This window comes from Piliocolobus tephrosceles, chromosome 19 (assembly GCF_002776525.5).
Source record: "Piliocolobus tephrosceles isolate RC106 chromosome 19, ASM277652v3, whole genome shotgun sequence".
Taxonomy (NCBI): domain Eukaryota; kingdom Metazoa; phylum Chordata; class Mammalia; order Primates; family Cercopithecidae; genus Piliocolobus; species Piliocolobus tephrosceles.
Window position 1 is genome coordinate 65,016,440 of NC_045452.1, and position 27,673 is coordinate 65,044,112.

General features: G+C 42.6%; 1 protein-coding gene across 6 annotated transcripts in view; it reads left to right on the plus strand.

Annotated features, from left to right (window-relative positions):
- Positions 1-7,811, plus strand: part of LIPI (lipase I) — a 117,823-nt gene extending 110,012 nt beyond the window's left edge. For 4 of the 6 annotated variants that reach the window (XM_023227510.2, XM_023227515.2, XM_023227511.2 and 1 more), the window contains one exon: positions 7,541-7,811. In XM_023227510.2, the coding sequence (XP_023083278.1) occupies positions 7,541-7,628 (88 nt within the window). In that variant the 3' untranslated portion in view covers positions 7,629-7,811. The remainder of the gene's footprint in view (positions 1-7,540) is intronic. The other 2 variants (XM_023227513.1, XM_023227509.1) reach the window with 2 other exon arrangements.
- Positions 7,812-27,673: the final 19,862 nt, after the last annotated feature.

A 27,673-nucleotide genomic window follows, 5' to 3' on the forward strand; every position in this document is an offset into this window, starting at 1 on the left:
GAGAGATCTGCTGTCAGTCTGATGGGCTTCCCTTTGTGGGTAACCCGACCTTTCTCTCTGGCTGCCCTTAAGATTTTTTCCATCATTTCAACTTTGGTGAATCTGGCAATTATGTGTCTTGGAGTTGCTCTTCTCAAGGAGTATCTTTGTGGTGTTCTCTGTATTTCCTGAATTTGAATGTTGGCCTGCCCTACTAGGTTGGGGAAGTTCTCCTGGATGATATCCTGAAGAGTGTTTTCCAACTTGGTTCCATTTTCCCCCTCACTTACAGGCACCCCAATCAGACATAGATTTGGTCTTTTTACATAATCCCATATTTCTTGCAGGCTTTGTTCATTTCTTTTTCTTCTTTTTTCTTTAGATTTCTCTTCTCACTTCATTTCATTCATTTGATCCTCAATCGCTGATGCTCTTTCTTCCAGTTCATCGAGTCGGTTACTGAAGCTTGTGCATCTGTCACGTATTTCTTGTGTCATGGTTTTCATCTCTGTCAGTTCGTTTATGGCCTTCTCTGCATTAATTATTCTAGTTATCAATTCTTCCACTCTTTTTTCAAGATTTTTAGTTTCTTTGCACTGGGTATGTAATTCTTCCTTTAGCTCTGAGAAGTTTGATGGCCTGAAGCCTTCTTCCCTCATCTTGTCAAAGTCATTCTCCGTCCGGCTTTGATCCATTGCTGGCAATGAGCTGTGTTCCTTTGCAGGGGGAGATGTGCTCTTATTTTTTGAATTTCCAGCTTTCATGTCCTGCTTTTTCCTCATCTTTGTGGTTTTATCTGCCTCTAGTCTTTGATGATGGTGATGTACTGATGGGGTTTTGGTGTGGGTGTCCTTCCTGTTTGTTAGTTTTCCTTCTAACAGTCAGGACCCTCAGCTGTAGGTCTGTTGGAGATTGCTTGAGGTCCACTCCAGACCCTGTTTGCCTGGGTGTCAGCAGCAGAGGCTGCAGAAGATAGAATATTGCTGAACAGTGAGTGTACCTGTCTGATTCTTGCTTTGGAAGCTTCCTCTCAGGAGTGTACTCCACCGTGTGAGGTGTGGGGTGTTGGTCTGCCCCTAGTGGGGGATGTCTCCCAGTTAGGCTACTCAGGGGTCAGGGACCCACTTGAGCAGGCAGTCTGCCCGTTCTCAGATCTCAGCCTCCATGTTGGGAGATCCACTGCTCTCTTCAAAGCTGTCAGACAGAGTCATTTGCATCTGCAGAGTTTTCTGCTGCTTTGTTGTTGTTGTTGTTGTTGTTATTGATTAGCTGTGCCCTGTCCCCAGAGGTGGAGTCTACAGAGACAGGCAGGGCTCCTTGAACTGCTGTGAGCTCCACCCAGTTCAAGCTTCCCAGCAGCTTTGTTTACCTACTTAAGCCTCAGCAATGGTGGGCACCTCTCCCCCAGCCTCGCTGCTGCCTTGCCCTTAGATTGCAGACTGTTGTGCTAGCAATGAGGGAGGCTCCGTGGGCTGGCGTGGGACCCTCTCGGCCAGGTGTGGGATATAATCTCCTGGTGTGCCTGTTTGCTAAGACCCTTGGTACAGCGCAGTATTGTGGTGGGAGTTACCTGAGTTTCCAGGTGTTGTGTGTCTCAGTTCCCCTGGCTAGGAAAAGGGATTCCCTTCCCCCTTGCGCTTCCCAGGTGAGGCGATGCCTTCCCCTGCTTCAACTTTGGCTGGTAGGGCTGCAGCAGCTGACCAGCACCAATTGTCAGGCACTCCCTAGTGAGATGAACCCAGTACCTCAGTTGAAAATGCAGAAATCACCTGTTTTCTGTGTCGCTCGCACTGGGATCTGGAGACTGGAACTGTTCCTATTCGGCCATCTTGCTCCGCCCTCCCCATGCTGTATTTTTCTTCATCCTTCTTGTTTTTTGAAATTTGTTGGCTTTCTTGGACCTGTGGGTGACATGGTTTCGCCATGCCCCTCCCAAATCTATTTTCTCTGAGGGTCATATGCATGACTCAGGCACGTCCTGACCAGAGACGGCCAACCGCATCCTTGAGTTCCTCCTTTGATTTATCAGGCAGTGGCCCTGGCTCTTGGCTATATGGTGAAGTTCAGGGGGGTACTCTCCTCTGAGTCTGACCCTCTGGAGGCAGCTGCTGGAGCGGCTTCCTGCCTAAGCCTTGCCAGAGAAGGGTAAATTGGAACATAAGGGGGTGGAGTCTCTAGCTCCTCTGGCAGGGTCTGTGGGACAGGTTTTTCCTGTTTTCCTTGCTCTTTCTCCTGGGCCTGTGCTTTGTGGGTCTTTTCTATGGTTCCTTGTTTTGTTCGAGCCACTCGTCTTACAATAATCTTCAAAGCAGGCTTGTAGCCATTTTGGATGGGTCTGATTGTAGTTCTCAGAATCCCCACATGTTGTGGGAGGGACCTGGTGGAGATAATTGAATAATTGATTCACTGTGGTGGTTCCCCCATCCTGTTCCTGTGATAGTTAGTTCTCATGAGATCAGAACTTTGTTTGTTTGTTTGTTTGTTTGTTTGTTTGTTTGTTTGTTTGTTTTGAGAGAGGTCTTGCTCTGTTGCCAAGGCTAGAGTGCAGTGGCGTGATCTCGGCTCACTGCAACCTCTGCCTCCTGAGTTGAAGCGATTCTCCTGCCTCAACCTCCCAAGTAGCTGGGACTACAGGTGCATGCCACCACGCCTGGCTAATTTTTTGTAGAGATGGGGTTTCACTGTGTTAGACAGGATGATCTCAATCTGCTGACCTCATGATCCACCTGCCTCAGCCTCCCAAAGTGTTGGGATTACATATGTGAGCCACTGAGCCCGGCCAAGATCTGAAAGTTTTTAAAGTGGCTTCCCCTTTGCTGGGCACTCATTCTCTCTCCTTCTACCCTGTGAAGAGGGGCCTTCTGCCATGATTGTAAATTTCCTGAGGCCTCCCAAGCCATGCTGAACTCTGAGTCAATTACACCTCTTCCTTTATAAATTACCCAATCTTGGGCAGTTCTGTATAGCAGTGTGAGAAAAGACTAATACAGTGGGTTTATAGTTTTCATCAAGTTTCATCTAAATTTCCAGCCATTTTTTTGAGTTTTTTTCTGCATTCCTCTACAACTTCTCCTTTGAGGATTCCAATTTTAAGTATTTTTTGGCTACTTGAAGTAATATCTAATATTTGATAGTACAACAGTGTGACAACAGCTTTGTTAATTTTAAAATTCTATTTTCTTTTTGCATTTTATTTTGAATAGTTTCTGTTGCTATGTTATTAAGTTCACTGATTTATTTCTGCAATATCTAATCTGCTTTTAATCTTTAATCTCATAAGTGTATTATTCATCTCAAACATCATAGTTCTCACCTCTTTGTATCTCTCATGTCTCCACTTTTGAACATCTGAAGTAAAGGTATAATAACTGTTTTAATGCATTTATCTGCTGAGTCTCACATTTGTGCTAGTTCTGGGTTGGTTTCAATTGGTTGATTTTTCGCCTCATATGGGTCCATTTTCCAGCTTTGCAATGCTTAGTAATTCTCAATTATATCACAGATGCTGTGAATGTATCTTATTGAATGTTCTATATTTTGCATTCCTACAAAATGTTACTGGAGTTAAACCTTTCAGGTCTTGCTTTCAAAATTTATTAAGCTAGCTTGGATAAGTGCTCAGTCTAGGTGTAATGATTCCCACTACTCAGAGAAGACCCTTCTGTGTGCCTTATCCAGTGAACTAGGAATTGGGTTTTCTCACATGGCAGGTGGAAATAGGCACTATTCCTTTCCCTGGTTATTGCTGGAAACCTTATCCAAGTAATATTTTAAAAGAATATTAGGAATAAGTTACGTTGCAGAATACAAAATCAATATACAATAATTAATTTTTCTTTTTTATATATTTAAATGTTTATTTATATTCATGAAAAGAGTCATAAGATATTGCCTGGTGAGAAAAACATGATGTTTTATAAGAGTATGATTCAATTTTTAAAAACAAAATACATGAATATGTATAAATACTAATATAACATTCTCAAAGATAGCTTTGAAAATGCAATATAGGAAAGTATCTGAAAAATAAATCAAGAACACAAATATATTTACAATAGCTATAAGATGGTAAGATACCTAGGAATAAATTTACCAAAAAGGTTAACAATTCTTACACAGAAAACTGTAAAACAGTGATGAAATAAATTGAAGAAGACACAAATAAATGAAAGATATCCCATGTTTGTAGCTTGGAGGGGTTAATATTGTTTAAAATGTCCATAATAACCAAAGGGATCTACAGATTTAATGAAATCTCCATCAAAATACCATTGACATTTTTTCAGTGAAATAGAAAAAAAATCTTAAAATTTCTATGAAACCACAAAATACTTTAAATAGCTAAAGTAACCTTGAGCAAAAAGAACAAAGCTAGAGACATCACATCAAATAACTTCAAAATATATTAGAAAGCTATAGTAACCAAAGTAGTATAATACTGGCATAAAAACAGAGATGTGGACCAATGGAACAGAATAGAGAGCCTAGAAATAAATTCACCCATTTAAAAATTAATTTTCAACAAAGGTTCCAAGAGCACACAGTGGAGAAAGGACAGTCTCTTCAATAAATAGTGTTGGAGTGGGTACACATGGAAATACAGAGATTACTGTATTTCCATCAATACACATCAATACTGGGATTCTAAAAGAGATTACGGTGGGAGAGGGATGTGGATTAAAAAATTACCTATTGAGTACAACATTCACTATTTGGGTGATTGGGTACACAGGAAGCTCAGACTTCATCATTACATAATATATTATTGTAGCAAACCTGCACATGTACCCCCTGAATCTACTACTTAAAAAAAAAAAAAAAACCAAAAATAAATGGTGTTGGAAAAACTGTATATCCACATTCAAAAGAATAAAATTAGACCTTTATGTCATACCTTATACCCATAAAACAAAAAAAAAAAAAAAAAAAATCAACTCCAAATGTACTAAAGACTAAAATCTAAGACTTGAAACTATAAACTTGCTAGAAGAAAATATAGGGAAAATCTTCTTGACATCAGTCTGGACAATGATATTTTGGATACGACCTCAAAAGCACAGGCAGCAAATGCAAAGATAGACAAATGGGATTACATTAAACTAAAAAGCTTATGCTCATCAAAGGAAATAATTAACAGAGGTAAGAGACAATCTACAGAATGGGAGAAATTATTTACAAAGTATATATATGGTAAGGGATGAATCTCCAAGATATATAAGGAACTCAAACAACTCAATATCAAGAAAACAAACAACCTAATTAAAAATTGAGCAAAGGATCTGAAAAGACATTTTTCAAAAGAAGACATACAATTGGCAAACACGTATATGAAGAAGTGTTCAATGTCACTAACCATGAGGGAAATGCAAATTAAAACCACAAAGAAGTATCACCTCACTACTGTAAGAATGGCTATTACCATAAAGACAAAAGTTATAACAAATGTTGGTGAGAACATGGAAAAAAGGAATGGTTGATAACTACTGATAAGAATGTAAATTAGTATAGTTGTTAGGAAAAACAGTTTGGAAGTTCCTAAAAACATTAAAAATAGAATAAATATATGATTCAGCAATTCCACTGCTGGGTATATATCAAAGGAAATTAAATCAGTATGTTGAGGCGGTATCTGCACTTCCATGTTTATTACAGCATTAGTCACTATAACCAAGATAAAAAATAAACCTAAGATTTCAATAGTGGATGAAGCAGTTAGAAAAACATAGTATATATGTGTGTATATAGATATATATATCACCTATATAGAGACAGATAGATGATAGAGTTCTATAAATTGGAATACTATTCAGGCATAATAAAGAAGGAAATCCCATCATTGGCAACAACATGAATGAACCTGAAGGACATTATGTTAAGTATAATAAATCAGGCACAGAAAGACAAAGACTGTAGGATTTCACTCACATGTGGAATCTGAAAAAGTTGATCTCATAGAAGCAGAGAGTAGAATCATGGTTACCAGAGGCTGGGCAGTTGGGAGGGGAAGGTGTTAAGGAGACATTGGTCAAAGGATAGAAAATTACAGTTAGATAGAAGGACTGAGTTCAAGAGATTTATTGTGCAGCATGGTGACCATAGTTAATAACACAATATTATATTCCTGAAAAATGCAGAGTAGGTGTTGAATGCTTTTGCTATAAAATAACTCTATTAAGAAATGTGTATTTTAATTAACTATATTTAACCATTCCACAATGTGTTTATTCTTCAAAACACCATGTACACAATAAATACATATAATTTTACGAATTTTAAACAAGCAAATAAATAAAAAAATGAAGTCAAATTTAGGGGCCTCTATATTAATGGCAAAAAAAAAAAAAGAATACTAAATGGATAGATGTGGTGATAGGTTGAGCAAAAGCCTTAAGGAGATTTTTGAAGTAAAGAAGCTTATATATTTTTTGTACTTTGATATAATACATATGGATTAAAACAGAAAACCAGATTGTATTTGAATTAAAAAAATGTTATTACTTGATTTCTTTTTTATTATTTTAGATCAATCTTATACTTTATCAATGTAATGTGCTCATTTTTGGTAATGTGTGGTAAGCAAAGCATTAGAAGTACAAATTCAGTATGCATTTTGAAATTAGAAAGATAAATACATAATATTCTTTTCCCTTGGTAATTCAAAATATATCACAAAATTATAGTGTTTTTATTTTTATTGCCTGGGAGAAGGAACTGTTAAACATAAGATAAAAAAGATATCAAAATTAATGACAGTGACACTAGATGAACTTTTACAAAGTAAAAGGACAGCAAATTATTTTTTCTCAAAGGTTTTGGTAAAATTTAACATTGATAGGCATTGTGTACCTAAGCTGTTTTGTAAAGCTTGTAGAGGCTTTGTAAAATATAGAATATTTCAAAAAATATGTATTTATTATATATGTATGAATAGAAGATAATTCAATGCTATGCTAATAAGGTCATGAGCTTTTAGTCGATTGTAGAAAAAAAACACAGTTGTCTTACTATTTTATTATAAATATGTGAACAGTGCTGCAGTGACTTGGCTTCTTGGAAAGCTTGAAATATTAAATATAAAATCTGTCCAAGATATAGAATACTTTAGGACTTATTATTTCCATTTTAGTAGGTGGCATAAGAGGATTAAGTTGCTTCAGCAAACTTTGTCTATACAATTTACCCTGACTCTCCTCTGGTGACCATCATGATGGAAGGAATGGCCTGGATACTGAGTTGAGTTCAAGTTTCAACTGCATCAGTATCTAACTGTACCTCTCATACAATTAAGTTTTCTCATACAATTAAGTTTTCCAATAAGGCAGCAAGAAAAGAAGTTGAAACAGATTTTTTTCTTTCTTATAAGCATTATGTCTATTTCATCCCTACACAACCAAATGAGATAGAATGGAAATGATCCCATAGATTTGTTCCAACTCCCTACATTTAGAGAACTAGCTAGTTACAGGCATGGACTATTCTAATATTTATGAGAGAAGGACATCAACTCTGTTGTTTTACTAATGGTTTTTTTTTTTGTTCTTTCCCTTTTTCTCTTTCTCAGACCACCTCTTTGCAAGTATAATATTGTACTTAAAGAAAGAGAGGAAGTGTTTCTTAATCCAAATGTGTGTACACCAAAGAAAACATAAGATGCCTTCTTCCATCAAATGCACTTGTTTATGAATTAACGGACTTGTAAATGAAACAATGCAATCAGTCTTTCTTTTATAATGCACTGTTCAATTTGAGATTGAGGTATTTCTATTTCTTAAAAAAAAAATTGAGGATCAAAAATAAAGACAATAAAAAAATGCATAGTTAAGTATTCCAAATACATTTTGAAAGTTGTTTATTTCTGCTTACTTTTTCTGCTTCCTCATTTAACACTTATCATTGACTGTTTAATTATATATTAATAATGAATAAATGTCTTTTGAAAAATAGGCAAGTTTAGTGAATTATTTCAATTTACTGTTTTCAACAGAAAATTTATTTTACTACTAAGGTAAATAGTGAACACATTATTTTATTTGTAAATTTTCATTTGGAGAAGTCACTTGCATTAATGTGCACCTAGTAAACATACACACTTATTTAATCATCTACTTGGCATCATTTTTAGTCGTTTGTAAATAATGGCTTTGTTTCTATGGAGTACAATAAATAACCTATGGGTGAAATACTGGTTCCATTACTTATTAATGGTGTGATCTTGAGTAAGTTAATTTATCTCATCATATCTCAGTTGCCCAAGTAATTTTTGTGAAAATTGCTCCTAATAAAGTATTTTGATCAGTGTCTGTTCATAATGACAATTAAAAAATGATAGCTAACTCTTATGTATATCACTGTGTTCCTGGAACTGTTTAAATGCTTTATACATATTATTTAATCCTTATGAAAACCATATGCAGTTAGCCATATTATCTCCGCAGATGCAGAAGCCAAGAGACAGAGGCCAAGCAACTTACTCAGAATCATGCACAGGACCAGAATTCAAAACTAAGATGTCTGGGTCCATATTCTTAACTCCTATGTTAAGTGAATCCCCTAAGTTCAATGTGTGTTATCTGTTTACTCGATTTACAAATGATCACATTCAAAATCATAATCTAAATGTTCTTAGCATTCTCTAATTCCCCTGTTCAGTCCAGTAAATTCTAGTGCTGAGCTCTCTCTCACTTGTGTCTGAATACCCCAAGGATTTATGTGTGTTTCTAACACACTCTGCCAACCACAGTCACAGCCTTTGTGTTTTGATTGCCTGTTGAATTAGTTTGCTTGAGCTGCCATAACAAAATACCACAAACTAGGTGGCTTAAGCAGCAAAAATTTATTTTCCCACAATTCTAGAGGCCAGAAGTCCAAGTCAAGGTGTCAGCAGGCTTGTTTTCTTATTGACATGGTTTGGTTCTATGTCCCCACCCAAATCTAATCTTGAATTGTAATCCTCATGTGTCAAGGGAGGAACCTGGTGAGAGGTGGTTGCATTATGGGGGCTGTTTCTCCCATACTGTTCTTGCGATAGTGAGTGAGTCTCATACAATCTGATGGTTTTAAAAGTGAGTCTTCCTGTGCTCACACTTCACCCTTCTGTCTTCCGCCACTTGTGAAAAAGGTGCCTGCTTCCCCTTCTCTCATGATTCTAAGTTTCCTGAGGCCTCCTCATGTGAGTCAATTAAACCTCTTTCCTTTATAAATTACCAGTCTTGGGTATTTCTTTATAGCACTGCGACAATGACTAACACGCTTATGAAGCCCTTCTTTTTTCCTTGCAGATGGCTGCCCTCTTGCTGTGACCTCACATGGTCTTTCCTCTGTATATGCACATCCCTGGTGTCTCAGTAAGTCTATATTCCCTCTTCTTTTAAGGAGACTAGTCAGATTAGATTAGGGCCCACTCTAGCAGTCTCATTTTAACTTAATCACCCACTGAAGGGCCCTATCTCCAAGTATAGTCACATTCTGAGGAACGAGGGGTTAGGGTTTTAAAATATGAATTTTTGTGGGGACACAATTTATAACACCTGCCATGATCTGTTAGTATCATAATGATGTATTTTAATAATAATCCACTTGAAGACGAATTGAGGCCATTGTTGGTGCTCACCTGGAAGTAGGTGAAGGTGCTTCAGGTATTAGATACAGGTTCTACACAAAAATACATTCTTCTTTTTCCCTTGGGGTTTAAGCAGTGCTGCCTGTACCTCTACTGTCTGACAGATTTTCATTAACACAGTTTCTTCAGTTTACACTGCAGCCCTTCCCTCCACAGTACTTTCTCCAGTCCACAGAGATATTGTTGCTGTCTTCTCCGCCACTTGGGCATCTACTCACAATCTTCATACATTCTTTAGCACACACACACACATACACACAACCTCATGCTATTTTACTGTTCTAATGCCCCCCCCATTAATTTTCCATATATCCCCAGAAGCTTTTCAATCTCACCCTGTGACATTAATGACACTTATGAAATGCACTGCAAACGTTACCAAGAGCAGAAATTTTCTTCCTGTCTTCCTGATTGCTTAGGGCCTCCGGGTAACAAACAAGGCAGTAGTCAACCGTTTCATGTACATTAGAACCCGTTAACCTCCTAATGAAACTTCCTTGCCAGAGGTGATAAGTCTTCTGGACTAACTCAAAGATGTAAACTTGTGAAATGTGTACATGTTGCCACACTGCAATATCTTAGACTACATAGCACATGTGTGTGAATGAGTGTGTGTGTGTAATGTATATTTTGTCTGTTTCTATATATAATGTATATTTTATCTATATATTATAATATACACATAATATATAGCATATAAAAAGATACACACACATACATTACATGACTGAAAACAAGTATTTTATTTATTTTACTTTTTCTTTTATTATACTTTAAGTTCTAGGGTACATGTGCACAAAGTGCAGGTTTGTTACATATGTATACATGTGCCATGTTGGTGTGCTGCACCCATTAACTCGTCATTTACATTTACATATACCTATATCTCCTAATGTTATTCCTCCCGCCTCTGCCCCTCCCAACAATAGGCCCGGTGTGTGATGTTCCCCTTCCTGTGTCCAAGTGATCTCATTGTTCAATTCCTACCTATGAGTGAGGAACATGCGGTGTTTGGTTTTCTGTTCCTGCGATAGTTTGCTGAAAATGATGGTTTCCAGCTGCATCCATGTCCCTGCAAAGGACACGAACTCATCCTTTTTTATGGCTGCATAGTATTCCATGGTGTATATGTGCCACATTTTCTTAATCCAGTCTGACATTGATGGACATTTGGGTTGATTCCAAGTCTTTGCTATTGTGAATAGTGCTGCAATAAACATATATGTGCATGTGTCTTTATAGCAGCATGATTTATAATCCTTTGGGTATATACCCAGTAACAGGATGGCTGGGGTCAAATGGTATTTCTAGTTCTAGAATCGCCACACTGTTTTCCACAATGGTTGAACCAGTTTAAAGTCCCACCAACAGTGTAAAAGTGTTCCTATTTCTTCACATCCTCTCCAGCACCTGTTGTTTCCAGACTGTTTAATGATTGCCATTTTAACTGGTGTGAAATGGTATCTCATTGTGGTTTTGATCTGCATTTCTCTGATGGTGAGTGATGATGAGCATTTTTTTCATGTGTCTGTTGGCTGTATGAATGTATTATATATATTATAATATATATAATTATATATAATATATATAATACATTATAATATTATATATATATAATATATATAAGCAGAGTTCAGGTCACTGCACTCCAGTCAGGGTGATAGAGCAAAATCCTGTCTCAAAAATAAATAAATAAATAAATAAATAAATAAATAAATAAATAAATAAATAAATAAAATGAGCATGATCATAATTTATTTTTTGTATATTTCTCTATTGTTTTTTACATCAGGTTTCAATCTTTTTTAGAAACTTTTGCCATTTTAAAGATCTATTCCACACTCTTCTGCCAAACTCTCACTGCCAAAACTTTAGCTTTCTGAAGTTTTTTATTTTAGTCCCTGACTCCTGAATAGCACCTCTGAACCAACCTAGGGCCTAAAGAAACTTGCTAAACTGAAGGCAGTAATCTAGGCCTGGCTGACTTTTTCATCTGCTGATTGTAGAGCCACAGTGCCTTGAATGAACATAGACAGTTGTAACTGAGCGAGTTACAGAAAAACACCACATGCTGAGATGAATCCAGGAATCCTTTATTAGCTGGCAGTGAAGAGATGGTTAGTGCTCAAAATTCTCTCAGCCCTGAAGAAGGGGTTACATTTTCTTTTATACTTTGGTTTAGAAAGGAGAGCAGGGGGAGTCTAGTTAAAACAATCTTACAGAAGTAAAGCGGCAAAAGTTAAAAGGATAAATGGTTACAGGAAAGCAAACAGTTCCGGGTGAAGGGGCTTTAAATCAATTACAAGGTGACAGACGCAGGGCTTTGGGTGTTATCAACCGGACACAAATGCAGGGACTTTGGGTGCTATCAACTGGGTGAATTCCTAGGAACTGCAGATATAGCTTGCCACAGTATCTTATTAGTTAATTGCAACTTTGGATGTTCTGGATGTCTGCTTGCACAGGTTAAGTCTTTGAGGAAGGGGGTGGGCAAGGGGCTGTAAGTGAAGGAGCCAAGATATAGTCTGTCTGGCTCTCTCAGCTAAGGGAGAGTCAATTCAGGTTAAAACAAGGTTGGGTATTACACAGTAACCAGGAAACCATGATGGCAGGCCTTGGGTGAGATCAAGCACTCTGCTGGATTTAGGTCTGACCCAGCGCAGTCATAGTGTTCATGGCCATAGAGATGTTTGTGTCACTCCACTTCACTTTTGTGTGTCTCAGAACACACACACACAAACACACACAAAGACTCCATTTGTTTGGGAGAAAGTAAAAGAAGAAGAGCCTCTGCTAAATAATTCAGAAAATTCTCGAAGACCATGTTGTCCATGACCATCAAGGTAGTACCTGTGTGAGCCTGCAAGAACCACAGTGTTACTGGGCTTGAGATGTCCCCTAAAGTAGAAAGAGCTTAGATCACAATACCCAAGACCTTTTGAATATCTCTAAAGCCTTCCCAGGAACAATGACTACTCTCTGGGGAGAATGCATTTTCATTATCAAGGCTTTTAGGCTTTTAATTAAGAAACCAAAGAGCCGTGCCTGGAGCGAGGATGCAGGGACTCTGCATGACCCACACACTCGTTTCCACCTGGTGCAAAGGACCCTGGAGTGCGGGTATAGTGTCTGCTCTGAGTCACCAGCACATTCGTTGTTTCTACATAAACAACCCTGTGAGTCTGTTCTAGGACTTTTTAGCCTAGACCTAAAAATTTGCAGCCCAGGAAACCCTAACCATTTTAGGAACCTGAGGGGTGGGCCAAGGGGATCTCACAGAGTTTGGTGCTGGCTGTAGGGCCAGAAAAGGGCAGATGGGGCTTCCCGCAAACACTCCTGGGAGGCCGTGCACTGGCCAGAGTCTGGTTCCGCCTCCTGTCCTCGGTTCTCATGCCCAGTCGTGAGGGGAACCCCCATTCAGGAGCGGTCCCTGGCTCCAGGACCTAACGTCCATGTCCAGACCCCTGGTGGGGCTGCTTCTACTCCAGGGAGGCTGGGACTGGAGACAGCCTGGAGCTCTAGGCAATCCTGGCAACCACCTGCTCCCCGAAGTGGCTGCAGACAAACTCCTGCTTCCAAAACCTGGCACAGGTTGTGTGAGGCCTGGAACGCGGGAGGCGCACTGCGCAGGGTCCCTGGGTCAGATGCGAAAGCAAGACTAAGAGCAGGAAAATTGTTTAATTACCCTCTCATGGTTATCAAGTAAAATCATAGTGGCTTAGACCTATGTGTGACTGGAAGTATACACATTATAGAAGTGTATATAAATGTAAATACATACATGCTTATTTTCCTTTTATATACCTTACATATATGTGTATACGTGCATATGTATAAAACATGGATGGTAAACCATAGTTAAGATTTCAAATCTCAGTCACAAAGATCTCAGAAGCAAATTACTATCCTTAAATTCTAAACAAAGATGTAACATTTTACATTCTTACAAACAAAATGTTCTTTATTAGCATTTTACTTTAAAAACTAAGAACGCATTGTACTCTCTCAATTTCCGTTTTAAATAATCACCTTCACTGATTCTAAAACTTGCTACACCTTGAAGATTTCCAACAATAGCAGCTCATTAGTTTAAGCATTAGGGAGTTTGTTTTTAAATACAAGCACTGATTAAGAAAAATTGCTCTACAGGACTTTCGCTACTTTAAAGCGTAATGATGTCTCTCTCTATATACTCAAGAACAGAAAGATGCCCGTGCAGATGCTTCCAAAGCAATTCAGATGAGATGTTCTAGAAATAGTTTAAGACAATCACATTTTCAAGGGCAGAAGATCAAGACCAAATCCAGGATATTCTGAACGTGTCACCTTATATTTAAATTATTTCATATATTTGTAATTTGGATGGAACATGACATCCTTAAAGATAACCAAAAAATGCATCACAGCCTTAAAAACCCACAGCATATCTCTTTTGTCTTGAATACACTTAATTTTTTCACATTTTCATTTTATAATTTCAAAATTTCTAAAGCTCCTAAAGCCTCAAATCGAGATAGAATTTGACTTTGGCAATTCCCAAGTCACAAGCAGGTTGTATGTCCACAGCTATTCGGAATGTGGTTTCTGATGGAAGCTTTTATGAACACACATGAAATCCCTCTGAACTGCAGCGTGTCTCAGAATGAATACATACCTTTGTGATGGACAACAGAACAGATACTAAAACAACAGGAAAGTCTACAGCAATTCTCATACAGAATGAATGCAAAGTGTTTGAGGAAAAGTCTTTCCAACTGAAAATATCAGAGCTGATTGGAACAAAGAAGCTTCTGAAGAAAATCCTGGCTGCTTTATGAGACTTCAGAATTTTCCTCATCTGCAAGTGAAAATGAACCTCCTGTTTGCCCACTGAGGACAGGGAGAGAACAGGGTAGGATAACAGGCCTTCAAATGCTTCACAGGGTGAGAAAGGAAGATGGGCCAGCCCCGTACACCCATCAGCACACCCACACCAGCTGTGCAGATGACTCAGCTAACTGCGATGGCTGGGCATCTCAATGAGACAGCCAGGCACGGGTCACCTGCCAAGCGACAAGATGGCCAAGTTTCGGTAGAATCCCTGGAGGGTGGTCACTCCAGGGCCTCTCAGGTCTGTGCCCAGGAATCTGCATTTCCAAGTAGCCCAGGTGAGCTGCTGCCCAGAGGCTCTCACCAGTCATGGCTCGCACAGGCAATGGAACCCCGCATGCCTGCTCCTCCTGCAACGCCTGGGGTGGATTTTCCTTAATTGCCGACACCACGCTCCTCTACGCCTACTCTCACCATTGGTCGCGAGTTTACTGAACTGGTCCGGAGTTTACTGAGCTTACGAACAGAAGAAGAGAAGGTAACTATAAGGGAAAGCATCCACCTGAAACAGGACTGACCAGGGCTCGCATCAGCGTACACAGCAAACGCAGCACGTATCTGTGCACAGCTCACCACTCACAAAGCCCACAGCAGTGCAGTTTCCACTCGGAACGTCCGGTGGCTGTGGACAGGGAGAGCACGCTGTTTCTAAGTTAAATACTTAAAGGTGTGAATTTTATTACATATAGAAAAATGTGTTTAGCATACAAATGTGTGCATTTATGTTAAATACACGAAAACACATAATCCAGGTGTTTCGGTTCATACCACTGCGGAGACTTTTCAGATTCTTTCCATACAACTGCCCAACTGGGGCCCAGAACGAACCCCCACCAGCTGTATCACTCCATCTGCTGTTTTACTGTCACACATCGGCCCTACCCACCCCCCACCACACACACACAAAAGCCATGGCACTTAATAAAAAATTAATTTTATGTTATTAGACACAACTTGTGGTCCTCTTTGAAGAGACTGCAGCACATGAAGGATTTCAAATACAAGTATGTGCTGGGTCTCCTGATCTGAGGACCCATCCACACTGGTGGCTTTAACAGTGCTTCGTGGAAACTTCCAGAAGGCATGTATGTCATGTCTAAGAGCAAACTAGAGTTCACGCCTGAGCGCTGTGTGCCTCTTCTTTCTTCCATACCACGGGCACCGTCTTCTCCCAGGGAGTTGGTGCTGTGCTCTGAGGCCCTGTCCCATCCGACAGAGACTTGGTCCCTGGTGCCATTTTGGAGAACCAGCCTCTGTCTGTACAGGTGTGTTGTGCAGAAAGCAACTCATCCAAATCTGTTTAAAAACCACACATTTGCAACGCCTATAGGCCTCAGAAGGTGGAGGCAGACAGGATAAGGGCAACTGTCCTGAGGGCTGAAGATCAAGGGCATCTGTCTGGTGACTGATGGGCACTGTCTCCAGCGAGCCACCGCACATTTAGCGAGACTGTCTGGCTCCTCACTTCCGCCAAGCCTCCACCCGCTGCCTCTGGCCTGGATTCTCCCACACCTGCACGGCCTTCACCTGGTTCATAACTCAGTTCACAAAGGCCCCTGCACCGTGGCAAGGATGGCGGTGGTCACACCTGTGGCCATGTATCCTCTCTGCATCTAGTTCCTCTCCCTGACGCAACAGTACCTCTGAAGTCACAGCCTGGCCTCCCAACTCTCCCCCGTCCTGGGCTGCTTGGCGTGTTGCTCTGCTGCACACACCTCAGCAAATATTGCTGATTAGCCAGAATCACTCAGAAATCTCTTAACCTTGATTCTGGCTGCTTTTGTAATTTGTAATATTTGTACTTCTGGTGTGATCTGAGGAACAAGAAATTTTAAAATTAGAGAAGATGTGGTTTTTATTCTCTCCTTTCTACTTGCAACCTTGAAAATTCAAGTAGCAGCAAGGGTTTGCTGAAAGTAACTTCCACCAAATACAACCTATTATAAATGTACTACAGAGTGTCAAATAACCACACAGATGTAAAATAGGGATGCAGACACAGATATGAAATCCAGTGGTTAAACCAAATTGAGAAATGCTAGCCAGTTTGTAGGACTTCTAAAACTTGACATAAATGTGGGCTAATATAAGATGTTATGAGATGAGTGAGATGCTCAGCTTAGAACCACAGGTTCTCTCCTCTTTACAGCAGAAAATCCATAAGGAAGTCAAATCTGAAAGAACCAGGTACCGTTGAATGACATAATCAGTGGTCCTTCCCATCCCTGGGCCAGCTGCGGTGAGTGCAGCTAGTCGTTCACCAACATCCATCATCCATTCTCCAGGCCATGGCTACACTTTACTCCCAGCTCCCTGCCATTATGTAGGTTAGGTAAATCATGGCCACTCTCTTCTTAAGCCTCCCCCTGGCAGCATGGCAATCACCCACCCCAACCACAGGAAAGACAGCCGTGTCCTTGGGAATACAGAGCAGGGGTCTGGAACGAACCTGGATCCCTGAATACCTCATGGAGCAGTCACCAGCCTGGAACATCCTCCCTTATGGGTTTCCAAGAGAGAAAACCTTGGTTCCTCAAGCTACAATACTGCGGGAGTCTCTGGTCACAGCATCCTTACCTACCCTCATCAGGAGCCATTCATGCTCATCAAGACATGAGAATAAAACTGCAGTGGCACAGTCACACACACCCAGAACACAGACCACTTGCTGCTCACATTCATCGTATTAACACCAAAAAGCCACCGTGGTGGATATCCTGGATGTAGACACTCGGCAGCTTTTTGCTGGAGATGCGCTTTGTGTGTTTATCACATGACCATCTTGGCATCAGGAGGGGCTGCGCAGATGGCAGCTGTGCTCGTCACAGGGAGTCTCACTCACTGGACTCTCGGCCAGCTCCCAGCATCAGCGCCTGCAGGGTCCTCTCCTCCAGGAGCACGTGCTTGGACGCCACAGTGTCCTGTGGATCCACACAATCACGCTGTGTGCCCCAGGAGCTTAGAAAGTACCACTGCATCAATGTGTCCACAGGTGAGGCCAGGGCAGAAGCCAACCTCAAGCATTTACAGTCCTCCATGGGGCTGGCGTCCAGGCAGGAAGGTGGCTCAGCAGCTCTCCTCTCACTGTGGAACTTCCTAGGTCCCCACATGAATAGAACCTAAATAACACGCAACAAACAACAGGAGCGAGAGCACTACCAGCAGCTTCTGAGATGAGCAAGCTGGGCTGATCATGAGACACCTGACAGGGACAGTGCCAGAGCCCCTCCCAGTGACCTGTGAGGACAGAGCTGCCAGCATCTCCCCAAAACCAGCCCAAGTCTATTTAGACTCGAGACTTCCCAGGAGTGTTCAGATCCATTCAATCCCACAGTCTGAACCTCCTAGGCCGTCTCATGGCCCTCATCTCACAGTTGGGAACCAGGACACTGCACCATAGACCCGGCCCTGAGCCCCCGTTCCTTCTTCTACACCACACACCAGTACAGTGAGCACTTACGGACTGGGCATTCACGTAAAATACTGCTTAACTAAAACTTCTGATTTAGAAAATTAGAAAACTTCTAATTTGTTTTACAGATAAACAGAACACAGGGTACCAACGGGCTCCAAAATACTTTGCCTAGAACCAAGTCTAAAATGCAGATGGCTGCTGCTCCGAGTGTGATGAGTCCCCTGTAGTGCCATAAATCCTAGATCTAGGTGACTAAGTGCTCTTCCGAAACCAGAAAGTACCCTGAGGCTCTGAGGGAACTCTCTGTCTCCAGGCCAGTCCATCAGCCCCGGCAGAAGCTTCTAGAATAAGAGTCTGTGGATTTGTACTGGACGGATGTAAACCAGGCAAAGTCACAGGGGCTCATCCGAGAGGCCCATCCATCCGTTTACCCACTCATGCCCTGGAGAGCCCTGCCCCCAGCTCCACACCCGCAGTCACACTGAACCACAGGAACTGGCTTCTAGGCCCTCAAGCCACTCCCTCTTGCCCCTGGACAGACCCTTCTCAAACCATGAGTGTGTGTGTGTGTGTACGTGTGTGGTGGTTCTTGTTCTGTCACTCAGGCACAGTGCACCATAAGTACAGTGGTGCTGTCATGGTTCACTGCAGCCTCAACCTGCCAGGCTTGGGTGATCCTCCAGCCTCAGCTTCCCAAGTAGCTGGGACCACAGGTGCACATCACTCCTATTTAATTTTTTGTAGAGTCAGGGTCTTGCTATGTTGCCCAGGCTGGTCTCGAATTCCTGGGCTCAAAAGTGAACTGCCCACCTCAGCCTCCCAAGGTGCTGGGATTACAGGTGTGAGCCACTATGCCCAGCCTAGAATTGCTATTTCTTAAACCTGAATTTGACACATGAACCTCACTTACATAGACATCAGCACACTCTCAGAGCTCGAGGGCTTTTCTGAATCTCAATTCTGTCCATTCAAGGTCAATATCTAAGAAAGGGTCAGAACTGACTCTCCCTCAATGAAGCCTAAGGGCAAATGCAGCAGCATCTCAGGGTATGAGGAGAAAAAGTAAGAAGGGTGAAAAATACACACTGAAATTCTAGTGTTAGAATCATAATCACCAACAGTTTAAGAGGCAATCTGCTTTCCAAAACATGTAGCTGCTGTATTAACTTCAAAGTCACTAGATTCCATAGGCAGGAGCTCAGAGGGGCATAGCTTTCTAAGGCCACATAGGCTGGGGCAGCCTAACAGCCGCAGGGCAAACTAAACAAAGGCTTGATTCTCTCAAGGACGAAGGTGCTCAAGTCCTTCCAAATAGATTCTTCTTCTAAGTAAGTTAAATGCCTCCTACAACACTGTTTAGAGTGCCAATGTGTTCAGAAGCGTGAAGTTGAAAATACATCTCAGGACCCCAAAATCACTAAGCTAAAGGGACGTAAAGGTGGGGAACAACTTAGGGCAAACCTGCCTCCCATGCTCTTCCTAATAGAGACAATTACTGGGGAAAAAAGAAAAGCCACGTACCTTCCTCACAACCGGTCCACAAGGAAATTCCTCATGGACAGAGGACAGAACTCAAAGTCACCATCTGCACACGGAGATAAATGCAGATCTGACTGCTTCCTGTGGAAAGGTTCACCAGAAACGCATTTGTCTGATCTACCTGTGACCTGGAAACCCCTCCCCACTTGGAGCTGTCCCTCTGTCCTGGAAGAACCAATGTACATCTCACATATATTGATGTCTCACGTCTCCCTAAAATGTGTAAGACCATGTTGTGCCCCAAACACCTTGGGCACATGTCCAGGACCTCCTGAGGCTGTGTCTTTAACCTTGGGAAAATGAACTCTCTATGGGCAGAGAACCGTCTCAGAGATGCTTCTGGTTTACAGGAAACATTCTCTCCTATGGGTGTAACGATGAAATCATGTGGAATTACAAAATGCCACTTTAGTAAAGACTGAAGGAATTAGGGTTCGATGTGCTTAAAAAAAAAAAAAAAAAAAAAAAAAGTAACGCTCTATTTATCAATGGACCATGAAGCCCACACCCCTTTCTGCAGTGAAGATGTCAACTGAGATGAGGGGACTCTCCTGTGGATGCAGCAAAAGCTACCCTCTGACCCCACTTCCCAGCGTCCCAGCTCCTGCTGCTCAGGGAACAGCAACCCCAGCTTCACAGGGCTCAGACCTCCAAACCCAACTCCCACCCATGCTGGAGAATCACCCCAGGGACTTGCAAAATGGCAGGTGCAACTCTCACCTCATCCCCTTAAAGGGGAAAAGGCACCTTCCCGCTCCTCTTCCTGCTGGTGGGAACAGGGGCAGGAGCTGGAGGGACAGGAGCTGGAGGAGTTGGGCAGCAGGAGGGAAGTAGCCTCGGTCCCTGCTAGTCACAGATGGCAAATGCCAACCAGCCCCGACCTTCACATTGCAGAGAAGAAATCCTTCTCTTTTGTCAGGTCCCTGTTAGAAGTTTGCACCCATTCCTTTAAAAAAAAAAAAAAAAAAAAAAAAAAAAAAACTCAGGCACAACATAGGTGTTTTGGTGACAATATTTCAATTATTTGGGGTCCTTGGGTGAAATGACGCCAAAACACGCAACTGAACCCTGTTATTGAGGAAACTACCTTCCAGCCCCATCTACCCCCTCAGACTGTCACCTTATCGTGTTTGTCTGCTAGATGATTAACAGTAACTGCTCTTAAGAGCTAGGTATACAGAGCAGAAAGAAGTCAGCTTGGGTTGAGGGGAAGCAGGAAAAGGCCCCTCTCCCTGCAGGATAGTGGAGGAGGAACCTTCAGCACCTGGGTTTGCAGGATGCTGCATCTTTGAAAGCATCTCTCACAGTTAAAGTATGGCCAGACCCTCCTCTGCCACAACCTATTCAGGAGAAGGTGGCACCTGCCCTAGAGACCCACAGCACTGTGCAGGGCTCACCTGGAGCTGAACTTTCCTCCCTCGGTAAGAGTCAGGGCCAGGGGTGGGGAGAGAAACAGCAGACCTGAGGGACACTGTGGAAACTCCGTGCCATGCTAACTCTCGTCTGACATGCTCCAGCCAAAGCCACGCTTCTCGGAGGGCATTTCCCTTCACACATCCGGAAATCATCGACGTCTAGTCTCCCCACAAAACAGATCATTCCCCAGGAGGCAGATGCTTGGCTGTAACACATGGTAATGAGGGGCGCAACTTCGGGCCCATTCCGTAGTGTTTCCTGTTACCTATTTAACCTAAGCTAAAAATGGCTCCTGTTTACACTCTGCAGTGACAAAGAGAGCAAAACACACGAGATTCAGTGTGATCCCACACCTGTCACTGATGACCTCAATTTCTTTATTCGTTTCTTTATTTATTTGTTCGTTTTGCTTCTAGAGTTTGTACTCTCTCCCGGGGTTCCAAGGCCTGTGGATTCAACCAACCATAGATCAAGAATTGTTTTTAATGTGTTTGTACTAAGCATTCAGACTTTATTATTCATTAAACAATACAGTTTAACAACTACTCGCATGCAATGTCCATGGTATAGCTGTGACGAGCAACCCTGACATGACTGAAAGTCTGCAGGAAGATGTGCATACGTCATATGCAAACAGGATGCCATTTTATACCAGGGACCTGAGCACCCACAGACCTTGGATTCCATAGGCAGTCCTGCAGCCCACCCCCATGGGCACTGCGGAATGGCTATAATAGAAAATATAGAGGTTTTAAACAGTTATGTACTAAATCTAAAATTTTCTTAAGAAATTACTGTGTATCATGTGTATTGTTTGGAAGTCCTTCCTGGCCCAGAGACTTGACATGTTTTTATCTTTTGTCCACTGATCTAGTCATTCCAGTAAGTTTATTGAACACAAATCAATTTTACAATTAAATTCTTACAGGAATCACACTCATACTCTAAAGCTGCTTTGGTTTTTAAAGTGAAATAACCAATAGTTTTGCAAACCAGCTATATCATAGAATAACAGGATAAAGCAGCCCCATGACATGCAAAAACATGGGGTTTCAAAGCTAACCAGTATAAAACACGTTACAAACCCCTAAATATGAAAATGTTTTACACCACAACAGATATTCCAGAAAAACACAAGATGTTCAAAAAAGCCCTTTGCAGAAAAGCACTTTCCTCTTCATTGTTCACACGGTTTCCAGAAGCTTGTATTTGGCAATGATCATGAAACCAGAAGTAGTATCCACTGCAACTACTGCTACTGCAACACAGATTATTAAGGCAAATAAATAAATAAATAAATAAAAATAAAAAGGCAAAGCATATTTCCTATTGATGAGAACAGGTAGAGTTTTACAAAAATGAGTGTGCTCTAAAGTCAACAATGTTCAAATTCTAGGTCTCTCGCAGACACTAGACGGTAACCGCCAAAGCCTATGTACTTGGCAACATTCAAGGAGACCAAGTTCAGAGCTGTCACAATGCAGCACCATCCTCACGAGATTATCTCAGGTAGGTTTGAGGGCAAGTGCCCCCGTCACAGCGGGAAAGCTGCCCAGCCCAGCACTTCCTGAGATCATAGACCTTCGCCTTCCCACGTTTTCAATAGCTCCTTTACACTGGGAACCAGAGAGCAAAACCTAAAACACGTACTCAAATCTCAAGACAGTCTTGAGAGCTCTTCTCCTTGCCCCTTCTCTTACTGAAAGAGCCTATTTTGCAAGCAATCTGTTGTGCTTACCAGAGCTGGGGCAGGAGGAGAGCTAGTGTTTGGTAGACTGAGTTTCAAGCGTGGGGAGACTAGGAAATTCTGGAGATGGATGGCGGTGATGGCGGCATGACAGTGTGAACACATTTAATGCCATCAAACCATACATTTAAAAATAGAGTGCTATGTAATTTTACCACAATAAACAGACTGAGAAAAGTCATCCATAATTACTGTCTCCAATATCTTACAGCTTATAAGTTGCATTTGCTTTTGGAAATCCTCAGAGCAGTCATGAAAGACAATATCCTGTCGTCTCTGAAACACAGGCAAAGTCAAGGGTTTTGATTATAGGAAAGTAGCTGGAAAGCAAAGCGTCCATTAGACACGGCAGCCGCGGTAGGACAAACGTGGTAGGAAGGTGGTGGTCATGCTACACGCACATGGAAAGGGTGTGGGGAGCCACAACACCCGATGCTTGGGAGGCACCTGGGCAGGAGCTGAGAATGTGCCAAACACGTTCAATCATGCAACATTCACTGACCCTGAGTCCAGCCATGGCCACTGATATCCACTGTGCCTGGGGTGTCCTCTGCCATAGACATACACACCCTGCTGAGGATAGTGCACAGATTAAACGTCAAAGCACAGACATGCTCACGTTCAGCTTCTTAGATAGAAGGAAAATCATAGTTCCCAGACACCAGCAGCATGACCAAATCCACCTGACTGCACCCCTTCCCGTGCATCTCCGAACCTATGTCTCGGCCCTCACTCACTCCCTCCCTCGTTGGGTCAGGCACCAACAGTCCACTGTGTGTCTGGTGCACTGAGCCTTGTTAGGGGCTTCTGGGCCACGTGCCAGGACATGCACCTGGGAACTCCCAGTGCACACGTTGGTCTCCTGCAGGATGCTTGGCTCTTCTATCTGCGGGAGCCGGCACCCACCCCTACAACTGGCTGCACTCTCAGAAAAGTCACAGAAGGACCCTCACCAACCAGCAGCACCCTGAGGCCACATCCCACTCGCCTGCTGGCTCCTGAGCCTCCCACCCTGTGATGGCTTGCTCCTTCCTGAGCTCCTTCGGTTCCCTGCCTTGAATCCACTGGTTTCTCTCCTCATGGGCCTCTTTCCTGTCATCTGTCAGAGTTCCACTAGGACCGTCTGGCTCTCACGCCACCCCAGCTCCCCAGACCAACCCACTGGGTGGAGCACATGCATCCAGTCTGAACTTGCTGATATGTTGCAGCTGGCCCTGGACTCGAACCACGCTGCTGCGGCTTTCCATCAGTGTGGCATCTGTGAGTTACCTCCTGGGCAATGCCAGGTGATGGTAACATCAACCAGGAGGCACCGCTGAGAAGCAGAATGCATGGTGAGGTGCCCCGAACATCACATCCCTCAACAGATGCTCCGTGTCTTCTTCTCTCCTGGCAGAGCTTTGCCATAGGAAGAAGGCCATTCCTCCAGTGCTGCTACTTCCAACAGGTAAAGCAAGCTTCAGAAATGAATGGTGTCAAAGAGGCAGGACCCACCAGCAGGGCTGCCAGCGGCCGGACGACCACAGCCCCAGCATTCCCCAGCCACCATGGCTGACAGCCCAGGCTCCAGAAATGCACAGCTTCAACCTAAGGAGTAAAAGCTCTCCAAAGCCAACTATTATTTTCAACAATCGGATTGGGGAGTTGGGGGGGGTTCTAACCCTGCCCCCTTGATAGAAAAGAACTGGGATCTGATGATCTGTGCTAACTCAGCACTTTGCTTCTGCCACATGCAGTCATCCTCAGCACCAGGAAAGGTCAGGAGCGTTGAGTGATGACACCAATACCAACACATGTGGTTCTGGCGGCTCCGGTAACTGGTTCCACAGATACAACCCGACAGCGGTGAGATCCGCGGACATCACCAGTCTTCCCAAGGATCGTGTTCCTGAATCTTCTGCATTCCGAATAACCGTTTCCTTTGCCAGGGCTGAGCCATGGTTCCCTCTCGCCTGTCCTCTGCTTTCACCAGCTTCGTGCACGTTTCTGGGCAAGTGTTTGTGCAGGTGCTATCACTTATTTCCACAGCGAGAACGTACACAGACACCACACAGAAATGGGTAACCCTCTTAGGAGCTGTGCAGGGAGATCTAGCTCACCAGATGTGCCAAATTCCTGTTGCCATGGAAATTAAACTAACGTTGCTATGACCGCATCTCTTACTGCACCATTTAAGACCATCCAGGTAAGAGGAATGTGCCTCTGCATAGCATTCAGCTCATGTTTACATGTCCGTTTTCCCTGAATATGGTTATGTGAGCTAGAAATTAGTAAGACGGGCTGTAACATATCGTATAGGATCGTTGTGTCTCCTAGGCTCAAACACATCCTTTAAGATCCTCAGAAAATGAAGTTTAACTCTCTGGGGATGTGAGTTACATAGTAACATGTTTTGGATACTGTCTCTTTCACATTCTAACTATCAACACCAAAGAAGTTCGTGAGTTCCTTTTTAAATTGAAAAGCAATTTACAAACCATAAAAGCCCCAATATTAAAGGATACAATTCAGTCTTTTTAGCATATTCTCAAACCTGCACAACAACCAACCACTAGTATGTAATTCCGGGACTTTTTCACCATCGGCCAAAGAAACCTTGAACCCATTAAGAGTCAACACCTGCTCTTTCCTTCCGCCAGACCCTGGCGATCGCCAGCCCACTTCCGTTTCTCTGGATTTGCCCATTCTGGACACCTGTTGTGAGGAGAATCGTACAGTGCGTGACCTTTGGCGTGACCTTCAGTGCTGGCATCTTTCACGTCCAAGGTGAGCAGAATCTCACAGTGCGTGACCTTTGGCATGGCCTTTGGTGCCGGAATCTTTCACATCCAAGGCTCATTCAGGTTGGAGCACATGTTCTTTTGTTCCTTTTTACGGCTGAGTGATACTCCATTGTGTACATATTTTCTTCATCCATTCATCTGCTGACAGACACCTGGCTGTTTCTGCTATTATGAATAATGCTGCTATGAAGATTCTTGCATACGACTTTTTTTTGTAAAAATGTTTTCAGTTTTCTTGGGCATATGCCTAGGAGTGAAATTGATGGGTTGTACGGTGATTTTACGCTTAACTTTTCTGAAGAACTGCCAGACTTTTCCAAAGCAACTGTACCATTTTACTTCCCCTCCCACTAGCAATATATCAAGATTTCAGTTTTCCCAAATTCACCAACATATCACTGTCCAATACTGGCATTTTACCCATCCCAATGGTTGTGAAGTGGTATCTCATGGTGGTTTTGATTTCCATTTCTAAGATAACGAATTCTGTTAAACATCTCATGTGCTTTTTAAGGCATTTATGTGTTTTTCTTTGGAGAATGTCTATTCAAATCCTTTGTCCATTTTTAAATTGGATTTTTATTAAGAGTTTTTAAATATATTCTTGATATCAGGCCCTTATAGGGATAATGTATCCTGTTCTGTGGGTTGTCTTTTTACTTCAATAGTATCCTCTGAAATGAACATTTTTAATTTTGATGCCGTCTTTTTCCTGTCAGTTGCTTATTATGCTTTACACGTCTCATCTAAGGAAACATTGCCTAATCCAATGTAACAGTTTCACCAGGATTCTCCCCTAAAGGTGTTATGGTCTGAACTGTGCCCCGCCCCCCCGCCCCAAGATTCCCATGTTAAAGTCACAACCCCAGAAACTCAAAATGTCACTGTATTTAGATACAGCACCTTTAACTTGGCAATTTAAGTCCCATAAGATCTTAAGAGGAGGCCCTGATCCAGTATGACCAGTGTTCTTATAATTTAGACACAGTCCTCAGTACTGGATGCACATAAGAGAAACCTGTGAGGACACAGAGAAGACACCGCCTACACAGCATGGGGTGAGGCCCCAGAGAATCCAACCCTGCCCGCACCTTGACCCCAGGCTTCTAGCCTCCAGAACAAAGGAAATAAGATGCTGTTGTTTAAGCCGCATGGTCTGTGGTGTCCGTTATGGTACCCAGCAGACTGACAGAATGGGTCTCACAGTCGGCTCCCTATCTGGATCCATTTTGAGCTTTGTGTGTAGGGTGAGGAAGGGTCTAGTCCATCCTTTTCCATGTGGATACCCCAGTTGTCCCAGCACCGAGTTGTGAAAGGAAAAAAGTAAAGCAACCCTTACGTCCTTTCTCCAATCAACAGATTAGAAGATACACTTAAGAATCATGGGCAATTTTGTCGCTTTAAGCCAGTGGTTTTCAAAGTTTTGGGTCTCAGGAACCCTTTGCACTTTATGAAAGATCACAAAAAAGCTTTCTCATGAGGGCAGGAGTGGTGGCTCATGCCTGTAATCCCAGCATTTTGGGAGCCAGAGGCAGGTGGATCACTTGAAGTCAGGAGTTCGAGACCGGCCTGGCCAACATGGTGAAACCCCGTCTCTACTAAAATACAAAAATTAGCCAGGCATGGTGGCGGACACCTGTAGCCCCAGCTACTAGGGAGGCTGAGGCAGGAGAATCGCTTGAACTCAGGAGACAGAGGTTGAAGTGAGCCGAGGTCACACCACTGTACTCCAGCCTGGGTGGCAGAGCAAGACTCCATCTAAAAAAAAAAAAAAACTCACAATTTAGTTCATTTTACAATGATAAAGTCATTACATCTTAACACAGTCTTAAAGAAGAAACCATTTTCCAAAATAAGCAGCAGCGTGGCAGCAGTTTGTGCTGCTGTGAAAACACGTAACATCTCTGCACCTCAGACAGCAGGGTTCTCATGCCCGCATCTGCCTTCAGTGGGCTGCAGAGCCGTGGCTGAAGTTTAGGAAGAAAGTCCAACCCCATGCTCATATACAATTAGGAAGAAGTATTTTCATTGTGTTTTCAGATAATTTTAGGTATTCTCTGCTGCCGAATGCAACTAAGTGGCACTTCCGTACAGGCTGTCTGTAACGCAGAGTCTGCACTCTGGTCGACGGGCCTTCTAAGTCCTTCCTTCTAAGCCCCACTTCCTTCTAAGTCGACTAGTCCTGTCCTGCACTTGAATGGCTTTTACCAGCACACGATTTTGTAATCAACACATTGGTTAGAAAACACTGGTTCAGAGTTATGAGCAGCGTCCACATTTCGTTATATGTCAAAAAAAAAAAAAAA